Below are 20,098 nucleotides of genomic sequence, written 5' to 3' on the forward strand. Positions count from 1 at the left end.
CAGGCTGTGCAACCGACCAATGGCCGCGCGATGGGCGGGGCTTAGTCTGCGACGTGACGCCCGGGCCACGCCCACCCCTCTCAGAGCCGCGGCCGGGCCGAGCGCACCGCGCCCCTGCCCCGCTCCTTCGGGAAAATCCGGCTGTGTCTGGGACGGGTCGGGCTCTCGGGGATATCCAGCCTTGCACACCTTCACTGACGTCACGCTCGGACTCCCAACTGCCGCCCCAGTGTGCTGGCTTTGTCTGGGGCGGAGTTATTTTTCTTCGCAGCGGCTGGTACGGGGCTGCGTTTTGGATTTGTTCTGAACACAGGGTTGATAATGTAGAAATGTTTTTGTTATTGCTGAGCAGGGCTTACACAGAGCCAGGGCCTTTTCTGCTTTCCGTACTGCCACGCTGGCGAGGCGGCTGTGGGTACGTGGGAGGCTGGGAGGGGACGCAGCCAGGACGGGTGACCCCAACTGACCGAAGGGTTATTCCAGGCCGGGTGACATCAAGCTCAGTATATAAAGTGTGGGGAAGAAGGAGGAAGGGGTTTGGAGTGATGCCGTTTGTCTTCCCAAGCCACCGTTACACATCTCCCTGCTCTCCTGAACACCTCCCTGCCCAGTGAATTAATGCTTGTTTTGCTCTGCTTATGTGCGCGGCATTTGTTCTTCATATTAAACTGCTTTTATCTCAAACCCACGGGTTTTCTGGCTTTTGCCCTTCCGATTCTCCCCTGATCCCGCGGGTGGAGGGATCCCGGACCTCGGCCGCTGGCTGGAGCTGAACCACGACACGCAGACGCGCCCGTTCCTCCAGCCTGGGCTCTTTCCCGTCCCCGAGCCCGGCACGGTCCCGCCTGGCTCTGCGGAGCACTGAGGTGCCAGCCCTGCCCGGCGTGTGTGGAGCGCTCCTGCGAGGGACTGGCTGCTGAGCGCTGTGTGCCCAGCCGTGTTTAATCAAATCCTGCTCTTAAAGAATCGTGGGGCTTCCTTGTGGCGTTGTGACGTGGTGCTAAACCTCACCGTGTCCTAAGCACCGGGATTTGACTCCAGGCCTCTCGTTCCAGGCGGGCGTGGAGGACAGCGCGATGGCTGTCACGGTAAAAGAATGCCTGGAGCTCCAGCTGCTGGAAGTGGAAATGCTCCTTTCGATGTTTCCCAAAAGAGGTGAAATCAATCTGGATAAAGATGCCGTGCCCAGCGTCCAGCGCTACCTTAAAAACTCTGATGGAGCTCTGCCCCCGCAGCTCGAATATTGCATCGCTCTCGATGTAGGGGAGGCGAAGGTAAGAACTGCCAAGTAGACGTGTTCATGTGTGTTGTTTTCTTTACTCCTACATACACTTGAAAACTCTGCTCTGAAAAAAGGGGGGGAAAAATCCACCTTATTTTCGTTTGCTTTTTCAAAAGCCAAGAGTAACAGAAAAGTCTTGGCTGTTATTTATTTGAGTATTAACTTTCTCTGGTCAATAAAGGCTAATGGAATGGCACATAGAAATAGAGACCAATATCAATGGCACACACAGCATTCACAAGAGGCTGTGAAATCAGAGTTTACTGGTTTACAAATAGCTGTGCATTTCAAAAGCAATGTTCCCTGCATGGGAATACGTATGTTGGATTTTACATTATTCTAGCAAAATCACTCTGTTATTTCTCTCTTCCACCCTTTGCACATGTACTGACATTCATTGGTCTGCATTTGAAATACAGTAATGTAAAAATAGCCCCACATAGCAGAATAAAATTAAGAGGAGTCACACAAACACTAAAACAAAACCAGCCTATGAGCAGGGAAACCAAACTTACAGTATAAGGAGTGATAATAATTTATCTGATTGAAGAAAGGGCTACAATATGACACGTAAGTAATGTAAATACTTGGACAGAGAACATAGGTGTGAGTGTATAATAATGCAATGACTAGAAATTGAGAACAAACTCAGCCTAGAAGCCATTTTTTTCAGGACCAGGATAATTAAACATTAGAAGAATTTACTGGGTAATGAGGTGGCCTCGTGATTATTTGGAAACTCAGAAAAAACCCCACTACTCCAGTACAAGCCCTCCCTACACGGTTCATAGAACTTCTCTCTGAAGGCTGGTGAAAGGGTGCATTTTAGAAAGATACCTAAGCTTGTACCTATTGGCAGATTGTCAAGGAACTTGGAAAGATAATTAGTCATTTCACATTTCACTTTTCTCTGCAGGACTAATCATGTGATTGTACACTCTAGTGAGAATCCTCTAAAGGTCTACAGGAGCCTCAAGCACTGAGGACACATAAATCCTCTCCTGCTCTTGAATAATCAAGAGAATTTCAAGAGCCCGGAGTTCATAGGAGATCAGACAAAATAATCTAGATATTTCCCTGACCTAAAATGCACATAAATCTTTTTATCCCCTATAATCCTGAGAATACTTCCCCTTTATTGTGAATACTTGCTTAAAATAATAATAATAATGCATAGAATCTTGGGATGGTTTGGGTTGGGAGCAACCTTAAAGATCATCTAGTTCCACCACCCCCCCGCCATGTGTCTCTGTATACAGTATGTACAATCATAAATGCTGTTTCATGCAACTCTTGGCCTTGTTTTCCTGGGGTAGATCCAGCAACTGGCCTGAGTTCATTGATCAAATGTGCGTTGGTAAGGGATAAGATTCTCAAAACCCCCTAACAGATTCATAGTTCATCACTGTAGCAACACTGAGCACATACTGAGAACACACAAGAAATATCCCTAGAGGGTAACTGGGTACCTTCTCCCAAGCCATAGCATTAGTTCTGTGACCAGCAGAAGAGCAGCCTGGATAACATGAGAAATTTTGGGATAGTTGACAGCATGATGCAATAAAAGAAAAGGAGCAGACAAAAGAACGGGCTATCGGGACAAAAGGAAAGTGAAAGTAAATGCAGTCATTGGGATACTGCAATCTTAATTACATCTCATAATTTGCCTTTGACAGGGAAGAAGAATCTAGCATGCCTTCATTAGCTACAGAATTAATTTTCTGTGTGTGTGTGTTCTGTTTTTAAGGTAAAGGTGGAATTGCAGGTACACCTTCCTCATATGTATCCTCAGGTAGCTCCTCAGCTTTTTGCCAGATCAGATGCGCTGCACAGACAGCAACAGTTACAGCTCAACACCTGTCTCACTTCTCACATCAGCTCTCTGGATTCAGGTGATCTTTGTATATGTGAAGCTGTGCAGTGGGTGAAGGACAACAGCCTGCCTTACTTGGAAAACAGTAAAATCTCTTCTGAACATGCTTCAAAAGAAGTCAGAGTTAAAGAATTTTTGCATCGCATGTGGATCTACAGCCACCATATATACAGGCAGGAACTGAGAAAAAAGATTTTTGACTCTGCAAAGAAGTTAAATCTGACTGGCTTCTGCCTAACTGGGAAACCTGGTGTCATCTGTGTGGAGGGGCTCCAAGAAAACTGTGAAGAGTTCTGGCGTGTTATTAGATATCCCAACTGGAAGCATATTTCATGCAAGCATGTGGACAACATAGAAACAGAGGGAAACATTGATGATATTCGTCTCTTCCATGGTTTTGAAGACCTGCAGTTTGAGGCACATGGTGATTACGGCCTGAGGAATGACTATCACATGGATCTTGGCCAGTTCCTAGATTTCCTGAAACAGCATCAAAGTGGACACATTTTTCAGATTTTATTTGGTGTTGAAGGCAAACTTTCAGACAAATAAGAGAAACTGTGTAAGGGGTTCTAATTTTGGAGAGCAACCACTGAAATACTGTGCCTTACAGCTACTGTGAAAAGGGAAACTTTAAATACTTGAACCATTCTTCTTGGATATTAATCTTAGCTTCTGTTCTGAATTGCCACATATTTTTGAGAAGTCTTCACTGATTTTCTAAGACCCTAGAATTGGCATTTGTGACTATGAGCCATGCCTCAAAGTGCCTGCAAGGTGATAAACACCCCACGCTATAGTATCCTGAATTACACACTCCTGTCTCCTCATCTGTACTGTGTTGTGTGTTCTAAGGTGTGGTGCAGGCCTGTAGTTAACTTCTACATTCTGCTGTGGGATACCAAAGTGGCTGAAGTCACAGATGAACGTGGCTTCCAATGCGAAAGCACACCCAGCTCAAGGAAGACTCACTGCTACATTAATGAGTTTGTGCGTCCAGTGTCCCCCTGCTTCGCAAAGCATCCACTTCTCACTTCATTCAAACAATCCATTAAATGCAAAGGCTTGTGTCCAACCACAAGATGAAGTTTTGCTTTTAAATAAGGGGCAGAGGGAGGAGAAAGAAGCCCACGTCACCCCATCCCTTGCATGGGTTGGGTAGAACCTGTACAGTTATGTTGCCAAAACTACTATTTTTGCATTTCACTTCCTCTCATAGAATGATAAAGTGCTTTGGGTTGGAAGGAACCTTAAAAATCATCTAGTTCCAACCTCTCTGCCATGGGCAGGGACACCTTCCACTAGACCAGACTGCTCAGAGCCCCATCCAACCTGGCCTTGAACACTTCCAGGAATGGTGTCATCGTCAAACTTGCTGAGGGGGCACTCAATCCCACTGTCCATGTCGCTGACAAAGATGTTAAAACAGTGCCAGTCCCAATACCAGTCCCTGAGGAATGCCACTCATCACTGATCACCACCTGGACATCAAACCACTGACTACACCTCTTAGTGACCATCCAGCCAATTCCTTATTTACTGAGTGGTCCATCCATTAAATCTACATCTCTTCAATTTAGAGACCAGGATGTCATGCAGGGAACTGTCTGTCTGGTTATGTTGATAATAATTTTTCATCTGCTTAACTCAGGGCATTTTAGGCAAGCACCTTGGAAAGGAAAATGGGTAAGATGAAATAAAGTTTAGTATTTCCTCTGTTTTTCCTCTACATTACATCAGGAAAGCCATGTAAAATATAGAAAACAGGAAAAAAAACCCCTGTGTATATTATATATTACATAAAAATACATATAAGTTTAAGAATCCTTTCTATGTCAAATTAGTATTGAGAGACAATTTTCCAGCAGCTTGTAAGAGGACATGATAGTACTGATTCATCAGACAGCGTTCTCCTACGGGGTAGCATGCTGAATGCATATATATAGGTAGTGAGTTTTCCAGTTTATAATGGATGATCATATTCATAGATCATCAATATAATATGTAGTTGAAGAATGCTCCTGAAAAGTCCCCAGCAGCTGTGCCTTAAAGGACCATCAGCCTACTGCCTTCCACTTTGTGCTTGAGTGCCACAATGTGAAAATTGGTACCGAGCAATAACAACAGACTTAGTGCTGAGCTGCAGAGGTCTGGCTGATCAAATCTAAATCCCAGGCCACTCAACATCAGCTGTTTATAGACTGTGTTTCAGTACACTCAGTTGAGGACTACAAAAATAACAGATATTTTATTTCAAATAAAACACAAGGAAGTGTTTTAATGCTCTTCTCACAATAGCAATATATTGAAATGCAGAGGACAGCGGTATTTCTAGTTGCTCAGAATGATGACTACTGTGCATTCCTTCACTGCTATAAGGGTAATGTTTGTATGATCATAACTTTGGCCAAAAGCACAGTGAGACAAAAAATTACCCATTGAGGGAGAAAGTGCCTCCCCTCTTTGTGAATTTGAGAATGCAATGGTTTTGACTCTAGGCCTTCCTTCCTGGCAACCAGGAAGGAAGGAGGGAAGTATTCCATCCTATTCCTTTACGTAATCAAACATATAAATAAGATGGGAGAGAAGCCTCTTCCTCTCTTCTCTTCTGGCAAGGTTTGGAGACAGCAGACTCCCGCAGCCGGTCTCGCTTGTGTGGGGGAGCTGAGGCCTTGTTCGGGCCTACGATCCGGGGTCTGGTAGCATGGGTGGTGACACTGGGCGTGATTGTGCTATGTCAAGGAAAGTATTCAGATTTTCTTTGGCTAGTTCTTTATTGAGTGTGTATACCTGGGTTTTTTTTTTATTTTTTTATTTTTGTTTTGTCTCTTTTCCCTTTCCCTTTGGGGGTTTCTTTCTTATGTGTATATAGTCTTTGTAATTGTATATAAATGTAATATAAGTGTAAAAACATTTATATATTGCTTTAGCTCTCTTATTTTGGTTCTCTTGGTTTTTTTGGTCCCCTCTTTTCCCTTGGTTTGGGGGTGGGGGGGAAGCTTTTGCGGTGGGGTTTGGAGACTTGTCAGGGAGTCAGCTCCAAACCACCACAGGGACCTGCAGTCTGCAGCTGTGGCAAAGCTGAGGGGCTGGAAAGATACAGTTAATTTTTGGTTTTCTAGAGATAATCTCTATAGTAGAGATTAGAAAGAAATAGATAGCAGAAAAAAAGTTTAAGTACACTTTGTTTCCAGAACCATCCAGAAAATATATTACATTTTTCCTGGAGTGGTAGTTGTTTAACAACTAATAATTCTTTGACGCCTATTCCTAGCATTTTGAGAGTCCTTTTTTGTCAAGAACATGGAGTTCAAGCACTTCCATGAACTTCAGGTCAAACATTTGCAGTGTATCAGAACAGCAGTCATCTTGGCGGAGGAATTAAATCCTTGATTGTTTACAGGAGATTAGCTTAGCTAATGTTAAATGTTAGTAATATTAAATGCCATTGTTAGTGATGTTAAAATATTCTAATTAGATGTGGACAAAAGGTTCTGCAGGTTCAGTTCTTGTTAGAAAATTTTCATTACTCTACACAGGAGTGACCAATAAGTTTTTTCTTTGGAAGAAAATATTCTAACCTTACAGTTGTTTAAAGTTTGGGGTTTTTAAATAATAGGTTGACAAATTACTGTGATCTGCAGTGGATTAGATAGTCATCATATGCATTTTTTATTTGTCCAAAGTACTATTTGTCTGCTTAAGTTCCCATTGAAGTTTGTGACAAAACTCTCAATTCAAATACAGCCACTTATTTCAAAAAGATCTATCAGACTGTAGTGGAGGATATCTCAAATAAAATAACAATGAAAATAACCAAACAATGCAAATATACTTCTCAGATTAATTTTTATTTTCTGATGTATGATTCACGATTTCTTGATTTGAGTTGCTAATGAAATACTATGATTTAGAAAAAGTTTTCTGAATCTTAAAAAATTAGCTATTCTTGGGCTTCCTAGGCAGAGATGATCTTTATATTTTAATGCTTTTTAACTGCTGCTGGTTTGTTCATTCTTCATTAAATATTTACAGTTTCACTTTCATGGCTTCTTCAGGCCAGGTATAGGTGTCAGCCACAAAGCTGTTGTAATCGGTGTTGTAAATCTGAGAGCGGATGAAGGCTTCTAGGTCCTTGGGCTGAGGATAGGTGGAGGCAGTGTTATTCCTGTAGGCTTCTTCTGCGATCTAGAAAGATGCACAATCCTAATTAGTGCTGATAGACTATTTGAGTATACTTAGCAGGATTTAAAAGTAGGAAGTAGTTCAAAATCAACATGAGACTTCGTCTCCTCTGGTGCTGACAGTCACCTGTACTCACACTGGATCTGGGCTCATATGCAGTGAATAAGTCTAGAAACAGGATGATGTTTGTATTGAACTGGGTCTGACTCACGCTACTTTTGAACAGGATTTCAAAAAGTCTTTGCTGTTACAAATACAGTGCTCCTCCTTGCCCAGTAATATCTTAGCTTTTAATGGGCAGTGGTGGATAAAATATCCCACAAGCATCCAGCACTGAGATACAATTTCTGCTTTTCTATCCTCACACTCCCCTGGTTAACCATCTTCTCCAAAGCACTGTAAGAAAAGTGTGAGGTGTTCAAAGCTTCCACACTCCCTGCATACTAGAGAAGTCTAGAAACTATTATTTGCCATCGTTTGATAATATACTTCAGAAAAGGTAAGCAGAAAAGGTAAATTAGTCCTACATAGTGCAGAGATTTAATTCTAGGGATAGTTGGGGCAAATACAACTATTTGCTTGCTCTTTTTTCACCCAGACCATACCTAAGTGAATCAATTATGCATCACAAGTATAGCTGCAGTAAGAATTAAGTTTAGAAGGGGTTGAAGCCCACTCAACGTATCAAAGTAGCCTTTCTCTTCTAAAGAACACCTGCTTGAGAAACATATATCTTTAGACTGGACATTCATCTACGAAACAAAAGAATTCAGTCACACTGGTTTTACGCAGCAGCACGTTTTGGAAAGATCTGCTTGAAACTATACTTAGGAAACAAACTAATACTCCTTCTTTGAATAAAAGGGAGATTGTCTTCTTCCTGCTCTCCTTAGCTCCCTTTAAATGTTTTAGTTTGGTGAGAAGCTGATACCCAAAGTCACCGTATTTAGATATCTTTTCTAGGATTAATCTGAACCTCAACTCAGTTTGACTCAGAAGCACTTTGGGTGTTTATGTTAAGGCTTATCTTCAGGTCTCTGCACATAATTACCATGGTTGAATAAGGTCTGAATTTATATCCAACATTTGGTATTCCAAAATATTTTTATATTGCTACTCTCCCGGAAAAGGCAGAGGCCACTGCTAAACCTCTTGGGCTGTATGAGCCAGAGCAAGTATTTGCAGGAATAAAATTTCAACAGAGAACAGGAAGAGAGAATCATTGGGTAGCATTTTCCTTTTTTTGTTTCTTATATAACATGTACAAGTAGAAGAGGAATTTCTCTCACTGTGTTTCTGCCAAACACACAGTCAATTTGATTTTGCCTGAGGAATCCAGGTAACGTTTTGGCTTCTACAGAACAGAGTTTTTACTTGCCTAAGATGAAGTAAATTGTGAATAGGAATTTTTTTTCTTAAATATACAAAATGAGTCAATCTAGGGAAACTGTTTCATGCATGAGGGCTTCTTGTTATTCTTTCAAAAGAATATAGAGTAAGTGGAATTATTCACATTAAAGTGACCAAGAGAAAAACAATAATTAGAGAAAAAAAAAGCACAGAAGACCAGCAAAATAACCTCCTAAAATATTGAAACCACACCCTAAAAACAGAATGAGGGAGGAACTTGGATAAATGCAGTATTTGAAAGCTTCTTCTTCTCTCCAGGACAGCCAAATTTCTGGGAAAACTGTGGGTTTAGGTCAGTTTCTGAAAATCCATCCTCATCAGCTGTGTATTTGCTGGTAAAAAAACAACCAATTAATTATTTGCTGACCCGAACCCAAGCCATAAAGAAAAAGCATCCCCTGTAGTTAATTATTTTGATAGGCCAGAGTGACCATGGGAACAAGAGGGAACAGTGCCTGGACACAGGTGGACATTTACTCTCTTGACAGGCAACTGATAACCATGAAGGGCCAAAAGCCTTCAAATGTGCAGCTGGCATGACTGGGGCTGGGAATCTGCTCCTGACTGGTGGACAGCACAGTCTGGGCTCTACAGAGAAACACTTGCTATAGTTCCATACCTCTCCTTCTTGCATTTGGGATTACATTTACATTTATGAATTTAAATTTAATTTTGAAACTGGTACGTGTCCAATATTGATTGATGTAAACCGACTTCAACTTGTGTGAAGGTGTGTTAGTTGATCAAGTCAAATGTTCAGTTATGTAGAGAGCGTGGGAAGAAGAGAAGCCATGAAAGACTGAAATGACTTACCCTCACAGCAATTTTCACTGACACATCCTGAATAGTGACTAATGGAGGGTAGAGACGACCTTCCTGTAAATTCTCCTCTGAAACTTGCTGAGCTATAACCTAGAAATGAAGTAGACATGTTTAACTTGACATGCAGATGAAGCTGCACTTATTAGACAGTGATCTAGTCTTAAGCAAAAAAATGTTCCTGCTTTGGCAAATCACAGAGATATTCCTTAATCGACCTAGGCAGTGTTTTTAGAGCCAGCCTTGTCATTAGGAGTAGCTACACAAGAACTAGAAATTTAGGTAGTTACGCCCTTTTCTCACTCAGACAATAAGACTTATTCAAGTTCATAGTGAGATAAACATTCCAGCTAACAATTGTAATTGGATCAAAGACTTCTAGAATTCAAAGCACCTATTATTCTGACAGTTGTCAAGTCAACCTGTACAGAGAACAGCTGAAACCCTTAAGTGTAAAATGCTCTGAATGAAATTACTGGTGACTGAGTAGGTTTGCTGTGCATCCAGCTCACAGATTTAGCCTGTATGAGATCATAAAAGTAAGTATGGTCAACCACGGAACAAAGCAAAATAAGATTATCCAGAGCCTTTTAAAGGCTTGCCGGTCACTGTAGTTGGATTTTGAAATAGAAGGTCTAATGCTAAATTCTTGGACAGAAAAAGATGCTGTTAGAACAGTCTGTCCACTCCACCTGAAGGCTGAAGGGGGTCTGTTGTCTCAACCATATCAAGTAACTAAAGAAATTAATTTGCTCTTTGCTTGATTTTTCACCGGACTGACCAGGGGAGGAACAGTGCAGGGATTTTGATGCATGTCTGAGAGCGGCATCTCCTTTATGGCTTGAATATTCCTGCTTCATCTTCCTAGCAACACTGGAAATGTTTTGTTGCCATCACCAGCAATGAACAGATCAGGAAAGCACAGTAAGCTGGAGAAGTTGGTTTTTACTGTTTACTCATTGGCCACATGCAAAACCTTCTGTTACCACAGAGTGTGAGGACATTCTGTGCAGAGTGAGGAGACACTGCTTGCACTGTCTGCTTATGGGCTTACTTCATGAACTTCCTCTATTCCTGCAACAGAGGCCTTTCAAGAAGCAAAGGGTAGTGGGGCTGCCTTTGGGACTAATGATATTTCTGGTATCATCAGGAAAAAATTTGCTTGTCATTTGGGGAACAGAAAATTGAAATAGAAAATAGCCTTTTGTGGTGATCCAGATGTGGATATAAGAAAAACTCTGGTCTGGATAGTATCTGATGACAACATGTATGACCCAACAAGACGTTCTGAAAACACTAGGAAAATCTAGAAACACTGAGGAATGCAACTGATAACAAAGAGAAAGAAAGAAGTGGACTTTTGAGGGAATTTACTCTGAAGATACTTGAAACAGAGCAAACTGCTTCCAACAGTTCTCGTTGCATATGGGAAATATACATTACTTGCAAACAACTAGAATAGCCTCAGAACAGATACCTGGATAACATCAATGCATCCCTTCTGGCAGAAGTATGTAAGTAGATTGAACTAAAGTAACTCCAGGTTCAAAGAGAACCAATGTCCTCTTGTGTGATCTAACTGCATGTTGGTAGGTGTTGTAAGTTTTTCCATTTGGAGTGAAAATGCAATCCAGAAGAGTAATAAGAGATTATACTCTTCAGTATAACAAGTACGGGAAAATTACTTGCTTACATTTAAATCTGATATTGAGGAATTTAGCACAGGAAAACCCTCTAGGGGGAGCTAAGAGAACGTGAAATCTAGTTACTGCTCCCCATAATAGTAACTGGGTTATTTCATAATGATACACAGCCCTTTGATGTGCATCTGAATGAGTAAAGAGGAGCTTGCAACATGAAATCTCTGATTTTAACAGTTTATCAGGGCTCTGTAGGAAAGATGAAATCTGAAGAAATCAACAGCAAGCTGCTGTTGATTTAATGCATCACTGAAAAACAATGGTTCAGGAGTGGAGTACTTCTGTTTTGTGATGGAGTTGATAGAAAGTAACAATATTTAGGCAGTCCTTGAAGCGGGAGAGGGAGCAAGTTCAGCTGTCTAGATGCCACGCTGTTCCTTCTGACATAATCCTGTAACATCATTAAAAACTACGTAAAACCACAGAAACAAGCATTTTTCAAAGAGAATGACACCTTCATGTGGTCTTTAAAAAACACTCCTTGAGAACACCAGATCAGTGGCAGGGAAAAAATGATGAATCAACATTTGGAATTATTGAGAAAGTAAGAGGTGACACAGGAAATGTAACTGAACTAATATATAACTTCACAGTGTAACACTGCTTTGAGCAGTGTGTGGTTTTGCTCCACATACTTCAAACAAGAATGGAATAGAATCCAGAGTGGTATAAAGAATAACAAGGATGATCAAAAGGTTATATTTTGTACAAGGAGACAAAAAATAATAAAATAAACTTGGGAGAAAAAAAAGAGAAGACTGAAAAAAAAATGCAAAAGACAACTGAAGGTGAGCATTTTTTATGGTTCTATAGGGAAACCAAATCATCAGACAGCAGAAAATTGTGCAGAACTCATAATCGTGACACTAATTGTCAAAAGATGTTTGAATGTATAAACATGTTTAAAAAGCCACTAGGGTCATTTATGAAGGAGAAATCCATACAGGGATAAAACATCCAGCACAGGAAGGCCATACAGTACAGGCTGCCAGATACTGAGGAGCCATTTCAGCAGAAGGATCACTCTATTTCTTCCCTATTTATCCTCCTTTCCTTAGCTTCTGCTATGATTACTTTCACAGGAAGATACTGAGCTGTTTGGATCTTAGGTCTAACCCAATATGGATATTTTTGTTTTAAATTTTAATTAATTCAAGGTTTTTGTAGAAAAATTAGCTAAGCCTTTTTGCAGAACCTAAATGAAAAACAACCAAGACAAGACGAATGGCATAAAGCAAGTTGGGGCATCTTGGTTTTTGGAGGACATATTCTCTATAATGAAACAGGATTATTTCTGGAGAACTGAACCATAGGATACACATGCCAAGAATATTTCATTAGTACGTAATTCTCTGTCCCTTTTGTTATGTTTGGTAGGACTTAGAAGAATAGGTAACATCCCGTGTCATCACAGAGCAATTGCCTGCAATTAAGAGGTATTACAGTTTACAGTACCTTTGATTTATCATCCAAAATCAAAGTTATGTTCTATTTTACTTGGCAGGAAGAAAAGAACAGGGAAGTAAAATCTGTTGTAGTTACAATAAGCTATTTGTGACTTCAGTCATATTTAGTCGGAGAGGTGGCAAAGCAAGAAGACAGGAGGTGCAGGTATGCAGCCTGGGCTGCTACTTTTTATAATTTCTTTTTCTCAAATAAGCTACTGCTACAATCTAAGAAGGTCCCTCTGCCCTAAAAAAGGCGTGGTTTTGGCGCTTTAAATTTTGCAGCATCTTGGATGCTTTCATTTCAAATGAAGACTACTAAGCACTATTCTAAAACCCACATGAAACTATTCTGATTTTATCCTTCCATTGAAAAAAGCCAGGAAAACAAAACAAAAAAAGCACTTTTGGTCTGTACTATAATTTCAGCTAAGGGCCTACGCAGCCCTCCCAGTCTTCACACCCCTGACATGTCTTCTGGCAAAGCCTCCTCCTTCATCCATGAGCTGTCACCATGCCCAGTGAGCTGTAGCTCACCCACTGCTCCTCACATCCATAAGAAGACTACACGTGAACGCCCTGAGCTCCGAGCCGTAAGGCAAGAGGCTATCCGGGGATCTCACCACCAACAGAGACTTTCTATGAGAGATAAAAAATACATTTTTACATTTCAAAGTTTTCTACGGATTTTATTAGAGGAAGGCAATTGTGTAGCAAAACCTTTAGCAAAAAAGAAGACTCAGGAGAGAACCTCTACCTCAAAAGAGAATTTAGAAGCTTCCTCACTATTTCTGACATTATTTTACTTCCCTGTTAAATTTCTTTGTTCAGAAAAGACTTTTTTCTGACTTGTCACTTGGAACACAGTTCAATCCACATATGTGCTACCTTTCATCCATCAGAACTCTATATATAGGAACCATTTCACACAAAACAAATTGAAGCAACTTCTACAGTGAAGTAGGACAACTGTATAACACAGCAGTTTAGACTGGAAAGTGAGGATCACTGTATCCAACTGAAATTACAGGGGAGGATTTAAAGGGAAGATATAATTATCCAAAGACTTAGGAGATGGATCATTGCCCTCCTAAGATGGTTAAAGCCAGTGGAGACAGTCTGGGCCTTCTGCTAATTTTAAAGATGGAAATTGTGAACATCTTTCTTACAGAGGGCAGGCTTCTGGCAAACTTTTTTAAAGATGCCTATAGTATGCACCTTAAAAAACCTGTCAAAATCCAGCAAGGGAAGCGTGTGAGTGCCACCCTTTAAGAAAGCTTCATATGACACACTGCCTGTCATAGGATCACATTGCCTATCAGTTTCCCTTGAGTGATAGCCATTTTCTTCCCTTTAATCCATGAAGACAGAAGGAACAAGAATCTGGAATGCAGTATCCCTTAGAGAAGCTGCAGGAGTTGAGTCAGGCATTCACACATCTGCTAATTGGTGCAGCTTTTTTTTCTTTTTTATTGTTCTGCAATTTTAATGTTCTAATTTCATTCCTTTGAGCCTTCCTCTGCGTGGTACCTACACTATCCATGTATTCCCAAGTGTGCTTACACAGCTTCTTTGAAGACTTGGACACTGCACATTGATAAAGTTCTCTGGATCGTAACTGGTATGAGCTGGACTGGGTAGAAATTCCCACTGAAGTGAATCTAGGTCAGTTAATGTGGTAAATTGAGGGTAGCCTTCTTCTTTATTTACATACCTTTTAAAAAACCCCAAAGCATCAGACTTTTAATCACTTTGCATGGACATGGTCAGACCAACATGCACTACCCAGGGCTTTCTAATCCCCGAACCTAGGCCATTTCTGAGCAGGATGAGCTTAGGAACATGTTCCTGGGAGCTGAGTAGCCAGGAGCTTATACAGGGATAACCCCCATCACTCTGGATAGAAGGAAGCTGAGTCCTATGAGGCTCATTACATTGATCTTGCTACCAGCCAAGAGCAGAACCAACAGAGGCAATGGAGGAGACAGGAACTCTAGGACAATGCGGAAAGAGAAGGAAGAGCGAGTCTCAGAGGCAGGACTGGTAAGGGTGCAATGACGCTGTAGCAAATGAGGAGCAAAGATGTTGGACTGAAAAAAACACAGAAAGTTTAAATTTTCTTAAGTGAGAAACAGATGAAGAAAGATTAACATTGTTTTGGGGAATTTTTTTGTAAAAAAAAAAAAAGTGTTAAGCATTTTATTTCAGCTCCTGATGCCCATTTATTTTGTTTGAATAAAAGATTCTAAAATAATAAAGGCCAGATTCTTCTCCCATATATACTGAAGATACAATCCTGTGCATTTATGATATCATAAAGTAAGACAGTGGATGTCAGATTTGGAACAATCACTGGAAGTAGGTGGTGAATGGCTCCCAGAACCAAAAGTGTTTGCTCTCTGTTCATTTCTTGCCCACTGAGTGGAGATAAAGGAAGAGAGATCACATGTTGGATAATGTCAGAACGAAGAAGGAGAAGAACCAATGGAGAAAACGATAGGAAGGAAAATGGGAAGAATAATATCAAATTTGTGTAGAACAGTGGTAGAAGGAACTACAAGGCAATGGAGCACTTCCACCTGCTGTTGAAAAGGGAAGTCCACAAAAAATTATGCCAATAGCTATACAAAAAAAAAAAATTGAAAGAAATTAAAACAATTTTTGTAAGGAACACACACATAAGTCATTCCAAAGCCACTAACATCAATAATAATAATTCCTTTTTATCTAAAATGAAACCTCTGTGCCTGTGCATGCAAGTACATATGTGCATTTACATGTGATAATACAGTACTGAAATCTTTCTCTTTTTTCCTTCCCAATAGAAAGTGAACTTTATGTCAGATGACCTCAAGTATTAACTTTTTTAAAACAACTTAATAAAAGAGAATTTATAAAAACCAACATGCTTTGCACATAAAGGCCTTACACAGGAAGCAGTATTTTTCCAGTTTTAAAAATAAAGTTTAGCTTTTTCTGTTTAATTGCTCAATCATACTAAGCCACTAAATAAAGGAATTTAAATAATTTTGAATACAGTACCTCAGCAGTTGTGAGGAATACATCCTCACCGATATGTCTCAGCCCACATGAAATAACGCCAAGGGCAACTCCTGGGAACACATAGGAATTGTTACCCTGTCCAGGATAGAGAGTTTTTCCACTTGGAAGAGTGACAGGATCAAAAGGACTTCCACTGGCAAAAATGCCACGTCCCTAAATTGTAACAAGAAAGGCAAAAAAAGCATGTTAGACGAGAGATTGCTGTTGAAATATTTCACACAGCCTTCTAAATATCCATCACTGTGGAAGCTGGGTTGCATCTATTTAGTATCTTTTCTGAGGGTGTTAGACCTATTTGACCAAATATGGCTCAAGAACATAAGGATGCTGATCCTACAAATCACTGGTGATTCTCTGAGACTGTCTGATGTCAGAGAGTAACAGCTGCCTTATTCGGGTAAGAGCTATCCATACCATTTAGAAGGGGAGAAACTGAAAGCCAGCACTCATTATTCACTTTGTGAGTCCATGCCAGCAGAAGGGTACATGGGAAGGAGGTATGCATCTGGAGCTGTAAAACTCAAAGTGGACAATACAGTCATGGTAGCAACAGGTGATGCTACTGGATTTCTTTTTCCCAAAAAGAAAAGCATCCACAAAAATGACACCAAGGCAACTAAGTGTTGCATTTTTGGGTGGGGCAATTTCTGAGGAGTTGTGAGCAGAGCTCTCTCTGTTCTTCCCAATTCCTATTTCAGGCCCTTGGGCCCACTCTACAGCTCAGCAGAACAACAAATGGGCAAGCTCTGTTCCAGGAACATCACCCCACAATGTAACCTACAGCACATGTTAGTGTGGGACCTCCTCTGCCTGGACCTCGTGGTTCCCCTCTTTGTAATATACTGAGCAGGGTGAGGGCACCAAGTCAGGCACTGGCCAGTACTGATGAACCATTAGAATGTTTCCCAGCAGATTTTTAGGTAATGACAGCTAGGACTGTGGCTGACAGGGCCCAGGCACCATGCCCAGACTGGTGCATGTAGGCAGTATGGAAGAGCCAGCCTTTTTGGGGGAATTAGAGAATTTAGCCATAGCGGTACAGGTTACACCATACCACTTGTCCCGAGGACAAGACAACTGGCTCTAATTCAGTTTATGTTGTAGCTTGTGTAGGACCTCTGTATGTTTTCCCAGGACTCAAACAGTGGCCCATGTGCTGGCACAGCACACATCAGGCAACTGCAGGGAAGGACAGAAGCCTGTGGAGTGGCCCAGAGGTAGCAACAGGGCTCATGCTGCTAGTGTATTGACATTAGCTGAGAGGAACACTAGTCCTGGTGTCACTCGGTAGCCTGCACAATTACAGTTGTGACACCATCTGAGCTGTGAGAGATGGGCTGCCAGGGAGCTGCAAGTCTTGACGGAGCATCACTGTTCCCCTGGGATGAGGAACACCCTGATGGGAGCAGATGCCAACACTATCAAGTGCTGTTGAGCAGTGGCAGAAGACACACCTCAGAGGTGACTCTCCCACAGCACTAGTGGTTCTCCTCAGATCATTCCTGATGCACAGGCAGAGAGAAATAATTTCTGCAGTTTGGACTAAAGAGTGGAGTGACACTGCACAGGCTCTGTTTCTGCAGGCCAAAGGCCCCTGGTTCTTGCCTCTCTGGGGAGGGAGCACCCTCAAATTTAAGCAGTGAATTTAGATGGAGAAGAAAAGCCAGCCTTTATTTATGCTAGCACTGCTGAAGTGATAAATGTCACCGTTAAATACTTCAGAGGCACTTTATATCAGAAATACCTATGCCTGTTTTAGAGAACTGGAAACGTGCATTTTAGAATATGCCACTCTTGCTATTCAGCTCTTCAGAAGAATATTCTGTTTGGTTTGGTGTCATGCACTACTATCATGGCTGGCTTATTATATGTTTTGGTGACAGATCAAATACTTCAGTGTGTCTTTTGCTCTGTTTACCAGATGTGGTTATCCACTATAACCAATACTTCATGTAGGCTGCTTCCCTGGCACCTGCACTGTGCTGTAATTGCATCTCTGCAGTAGGGAGTAGACATGCTAAATTTGTCTTTTAAACACTGCAAAACTGTCATTCAAACTGCCCTGCATTTGACAAGAAATCCAAACACAATCCAGTAGAAAACACATACAGTCAAGTACACGTACCTTTCAAATTCATTATTATATCATTATTAGCACTTCTTTAATACAACAATAAATAAGCAAGCACAGTTCCCTTAATTTTCACCTATGTTTCTATAATAGAAGTCTTTGTAGGAGGAGTCAATTACCCCAGTTCTTAATGAAGAATGATTTTAAAGATTATGTTTCATGAATTGAAGTATTTTCTTACCCTAAAGAGTATTTCTAAAATCTCACATGAAAAGCATGCCACTGTGTGTATATATTTCACAAAGTGGTGCAGTTCAAAAACAGGCATAAGGCTTTAATCATTGATGGCTACAGATGCTTCAGTTATAATAAAGGTTATGAGTCTTGCCTGACACCAGTAAAAGCTATTTTATGTTTTTACGAGAGCGCAAGCATGTAGAGAATTCAGTGCAATCGTCTTGATAAAATCCAAAAAACCTGTTACTTAATTTAACTAATTCTATTTATGCACATAGACATGATTAGTGCTTGCTACTCCATCCTCTGTCCTCCTCCCATTTTAAATTTAATTTCAGATTTACTTTTCAAAATGTATACTGGAGAGATGTTAATGTTTCTTTACCTCTGTATATTTGTAGCACTGCTCAGCAGTGCATTCTGCTTTGCTGGTAGGATTACTGAGAGCAAAAATTATAGGACGTTTGTTTAAAGCAGCCATATCCTGAAGAATTTGTTTAGTAAAAGCACCACCAACTGCAGCAACTCCTAAAGAAGAAAAACACACACATAACAGTAGACAAATTAAATCAGTTCAAGGTAGGACACACATGTCACTTGTAAATGAACAGAGCTCTTTTTACTGCCTATCTCCCTCTTTAAAATGGAGTGAAACCTTTTTCCTAACATGGTTAAAATAAAGTTTTGTTTAAAAGATTTTGCAACAGTAAAACTTCAATATTATCCCTAACATAAGGCAAAACCTATTCAACACTGTACAGTCAGGTGAATTTCTCCTTTCACTTTTCTCAAGCCCTCTATATAACATAGAAATGTATCTCTCAATCTGCAGGTAAATCCAGTAAAGGATAGATACAACTCTGGCTCCTAAAGTCTTATGCAACAGACTGGATAGTTTCTCCCAAATCCAGTGTGTCAGATTTCAGTCTTTTCTGACATGGTGAGTAAAGTCTCTGCCTTCTACAGCTGAGCTGAGCTGATGGATAATCCCAATTTTGAGTTTAAGCCTTCCCTGACAGCAATTTATTATTTTTTTAATACATCCCTTTTCATCTCACCAGAGACACTTTCATAGTCCCTATACTGTCCACACTTACAAATGCTTTTCACAGAACTGAATGCCAGTCTTGCAGCATAAAAGCATCTAACTTAGGTTGCACTCTGCTGCATCGCAGACACACAGTGACACAGCAAGTATTACATTTTGGACCTCAGACACTTCGCAACCAAAAAGGGGGGTGTGTGATATTTTTGAGATACCAGGTATACCCGTATTTCTGACTAATCTATGAGAGCTGGCAATCCAAGCATAAGGTCCTTCCTCCCCACATCTTTACTGAAAAACAAATAAACAGATCTTGGAGGAAAATTAAGCATCTTTATTTTCCAGGAGGTTTCTCTCTCCTGGCTTGGAGAGAAGGGAGTCTCCTCCTTGCTCAGAGCCCACAGTGCCTGACACCCCATTCTGAGTGGGGGTGAATCTGAGTTTCCAAAGCAGGAAAAAGAGCTGGTTTTCCCTCTCTTGGGGGGAGTGGAAATGGATTAAAACCTGGGCAGGGAGAGGAGAGCCTGGAACTTGGGTCAGTACTGTAACCTCTTGTTACTCATGCTCAAATGAGCATCCCAACATTGCCCAATCTAAAAGGACATGTTGGCATCTGCCTGAGGAAAGCACAAGGTCCTTGGAGGGAGATGAAAGGGGCCCTCACTGCACAGAGCTGGCCAGAAGGTCATGCTTCAGGACTAACATTTCTGTAAGGTGCCTCAGAGTATTTTCTGACTGATTCCACATGAAGTATGGTATCATCTGTTGCACAGTACTATTTTTTGCAACTCTGAGCTCTCTGTACTTCACCTTCTATGAATGGACAAGAATGCTTAGATGCAAAAGCTCTGCTAGACCAGCTGGGCCACTTTATGCTTGATGAATAGTTAATGTAGCCATGATTTTGGCCCACTTATATAAGAGCCCATTATACACCTTGGTTTCTGGTTAAATCTTCAGTTGCTAAA

The 20,098-nt window shown here is 40.9% G+C and overlaps 2 protein-coding genes across 2 annotated transcripts in view; one reads left to right on the forward strand and one right to left on the reverse strand.

The window, feature by feature from the left end:
- Positions 1-4: 4 nt before the first annotated feature.
- RWDD2A (RWD domain containing 2A) lies at positions 5-4,216 on the forward strand. The gene is made up of 3 exons (XM_051777972.1): positions 5-277; positions 1,056-1,274; positions 3,030-4,216. Exons 1-3 carry the CDS (start codon positions 20-22, stop codon positions 3,705-3,707), a joined length of 1,155 nt encoding a protein of 384 aa, XP_051633932.1. The 5' UTR covers positions 5-19; the 3' UTR covers positions 3,708-4,216.
- A 2,771-nt stretch (positions 4,217-6,987) lies between these two features.
- ME1 (malic enzyme 1) overlaps positions 6,988-20,098 on the reverse strand; it is a 164,653-nt gene continuing 151,542 nt past the window's right edge. The window contains exons 11-14 of the mRNA XM_051777956.1: positions 18,471-18,613; positions 15,757-15,930; positions 9,564-9,662; positions 6,988-7,343 (exon numbers count right to left, since the gene is read on the reverse strand). Of these exons, the coding sequence (XP_051633916.1) occupies positions 7,185-7,343; positions 9,564-9,662; positions 15,757-15,930; positions 18,471-18,613 (575 nt within the window). The 3' untranslated portion in view covers positions 6,988-7,184. The remainder of the gene's footprint in view (positions 7,344-9,563; positions 9,663-15,756; positions 15,931-18,470; positions 18,614-20,098) is intronic.

Source organism: Manacus candei, unplaced genomic scaffold, assembly GCF_025592945.1.
Source record: "Manacus candei isolate 608988 ecotype Guabito, Panama unplaced genomic scaffold, ASM2559294v1 h1tg000011l, whole genome shotgun sequence".
Classification (NCBI taxonomy): domain Eukaryota; kingdom Metazoa; phylum Chordata; class Aves; order Passeriformes; family Pipridae; genus Manacus; species Manacus candei.

Coding starts and splice junctions, on each gene's coding strand:
- RWDD2A (XM_051777972.1), top strand. CDS start 20: ATGGCCGCGCGATGGGCGGGGCTTAGTCTGCGACGTGACGCCCGGGCC. Junction 278..1,055: donor ATTTTTCTTCGCAGCGGCTG/GTACGGGGCTGC, acceptor CTCTCGTTCCAG/GCGGGCGTGGAGGACAGCGC. Junction 1,275..3,029: donor TCGATGTAGGGGAGGCGAAG/GTAAGAACTGCC, acceptor TCTGTTTTTAAG/GTAAAGGTGGAATTGCAGGT.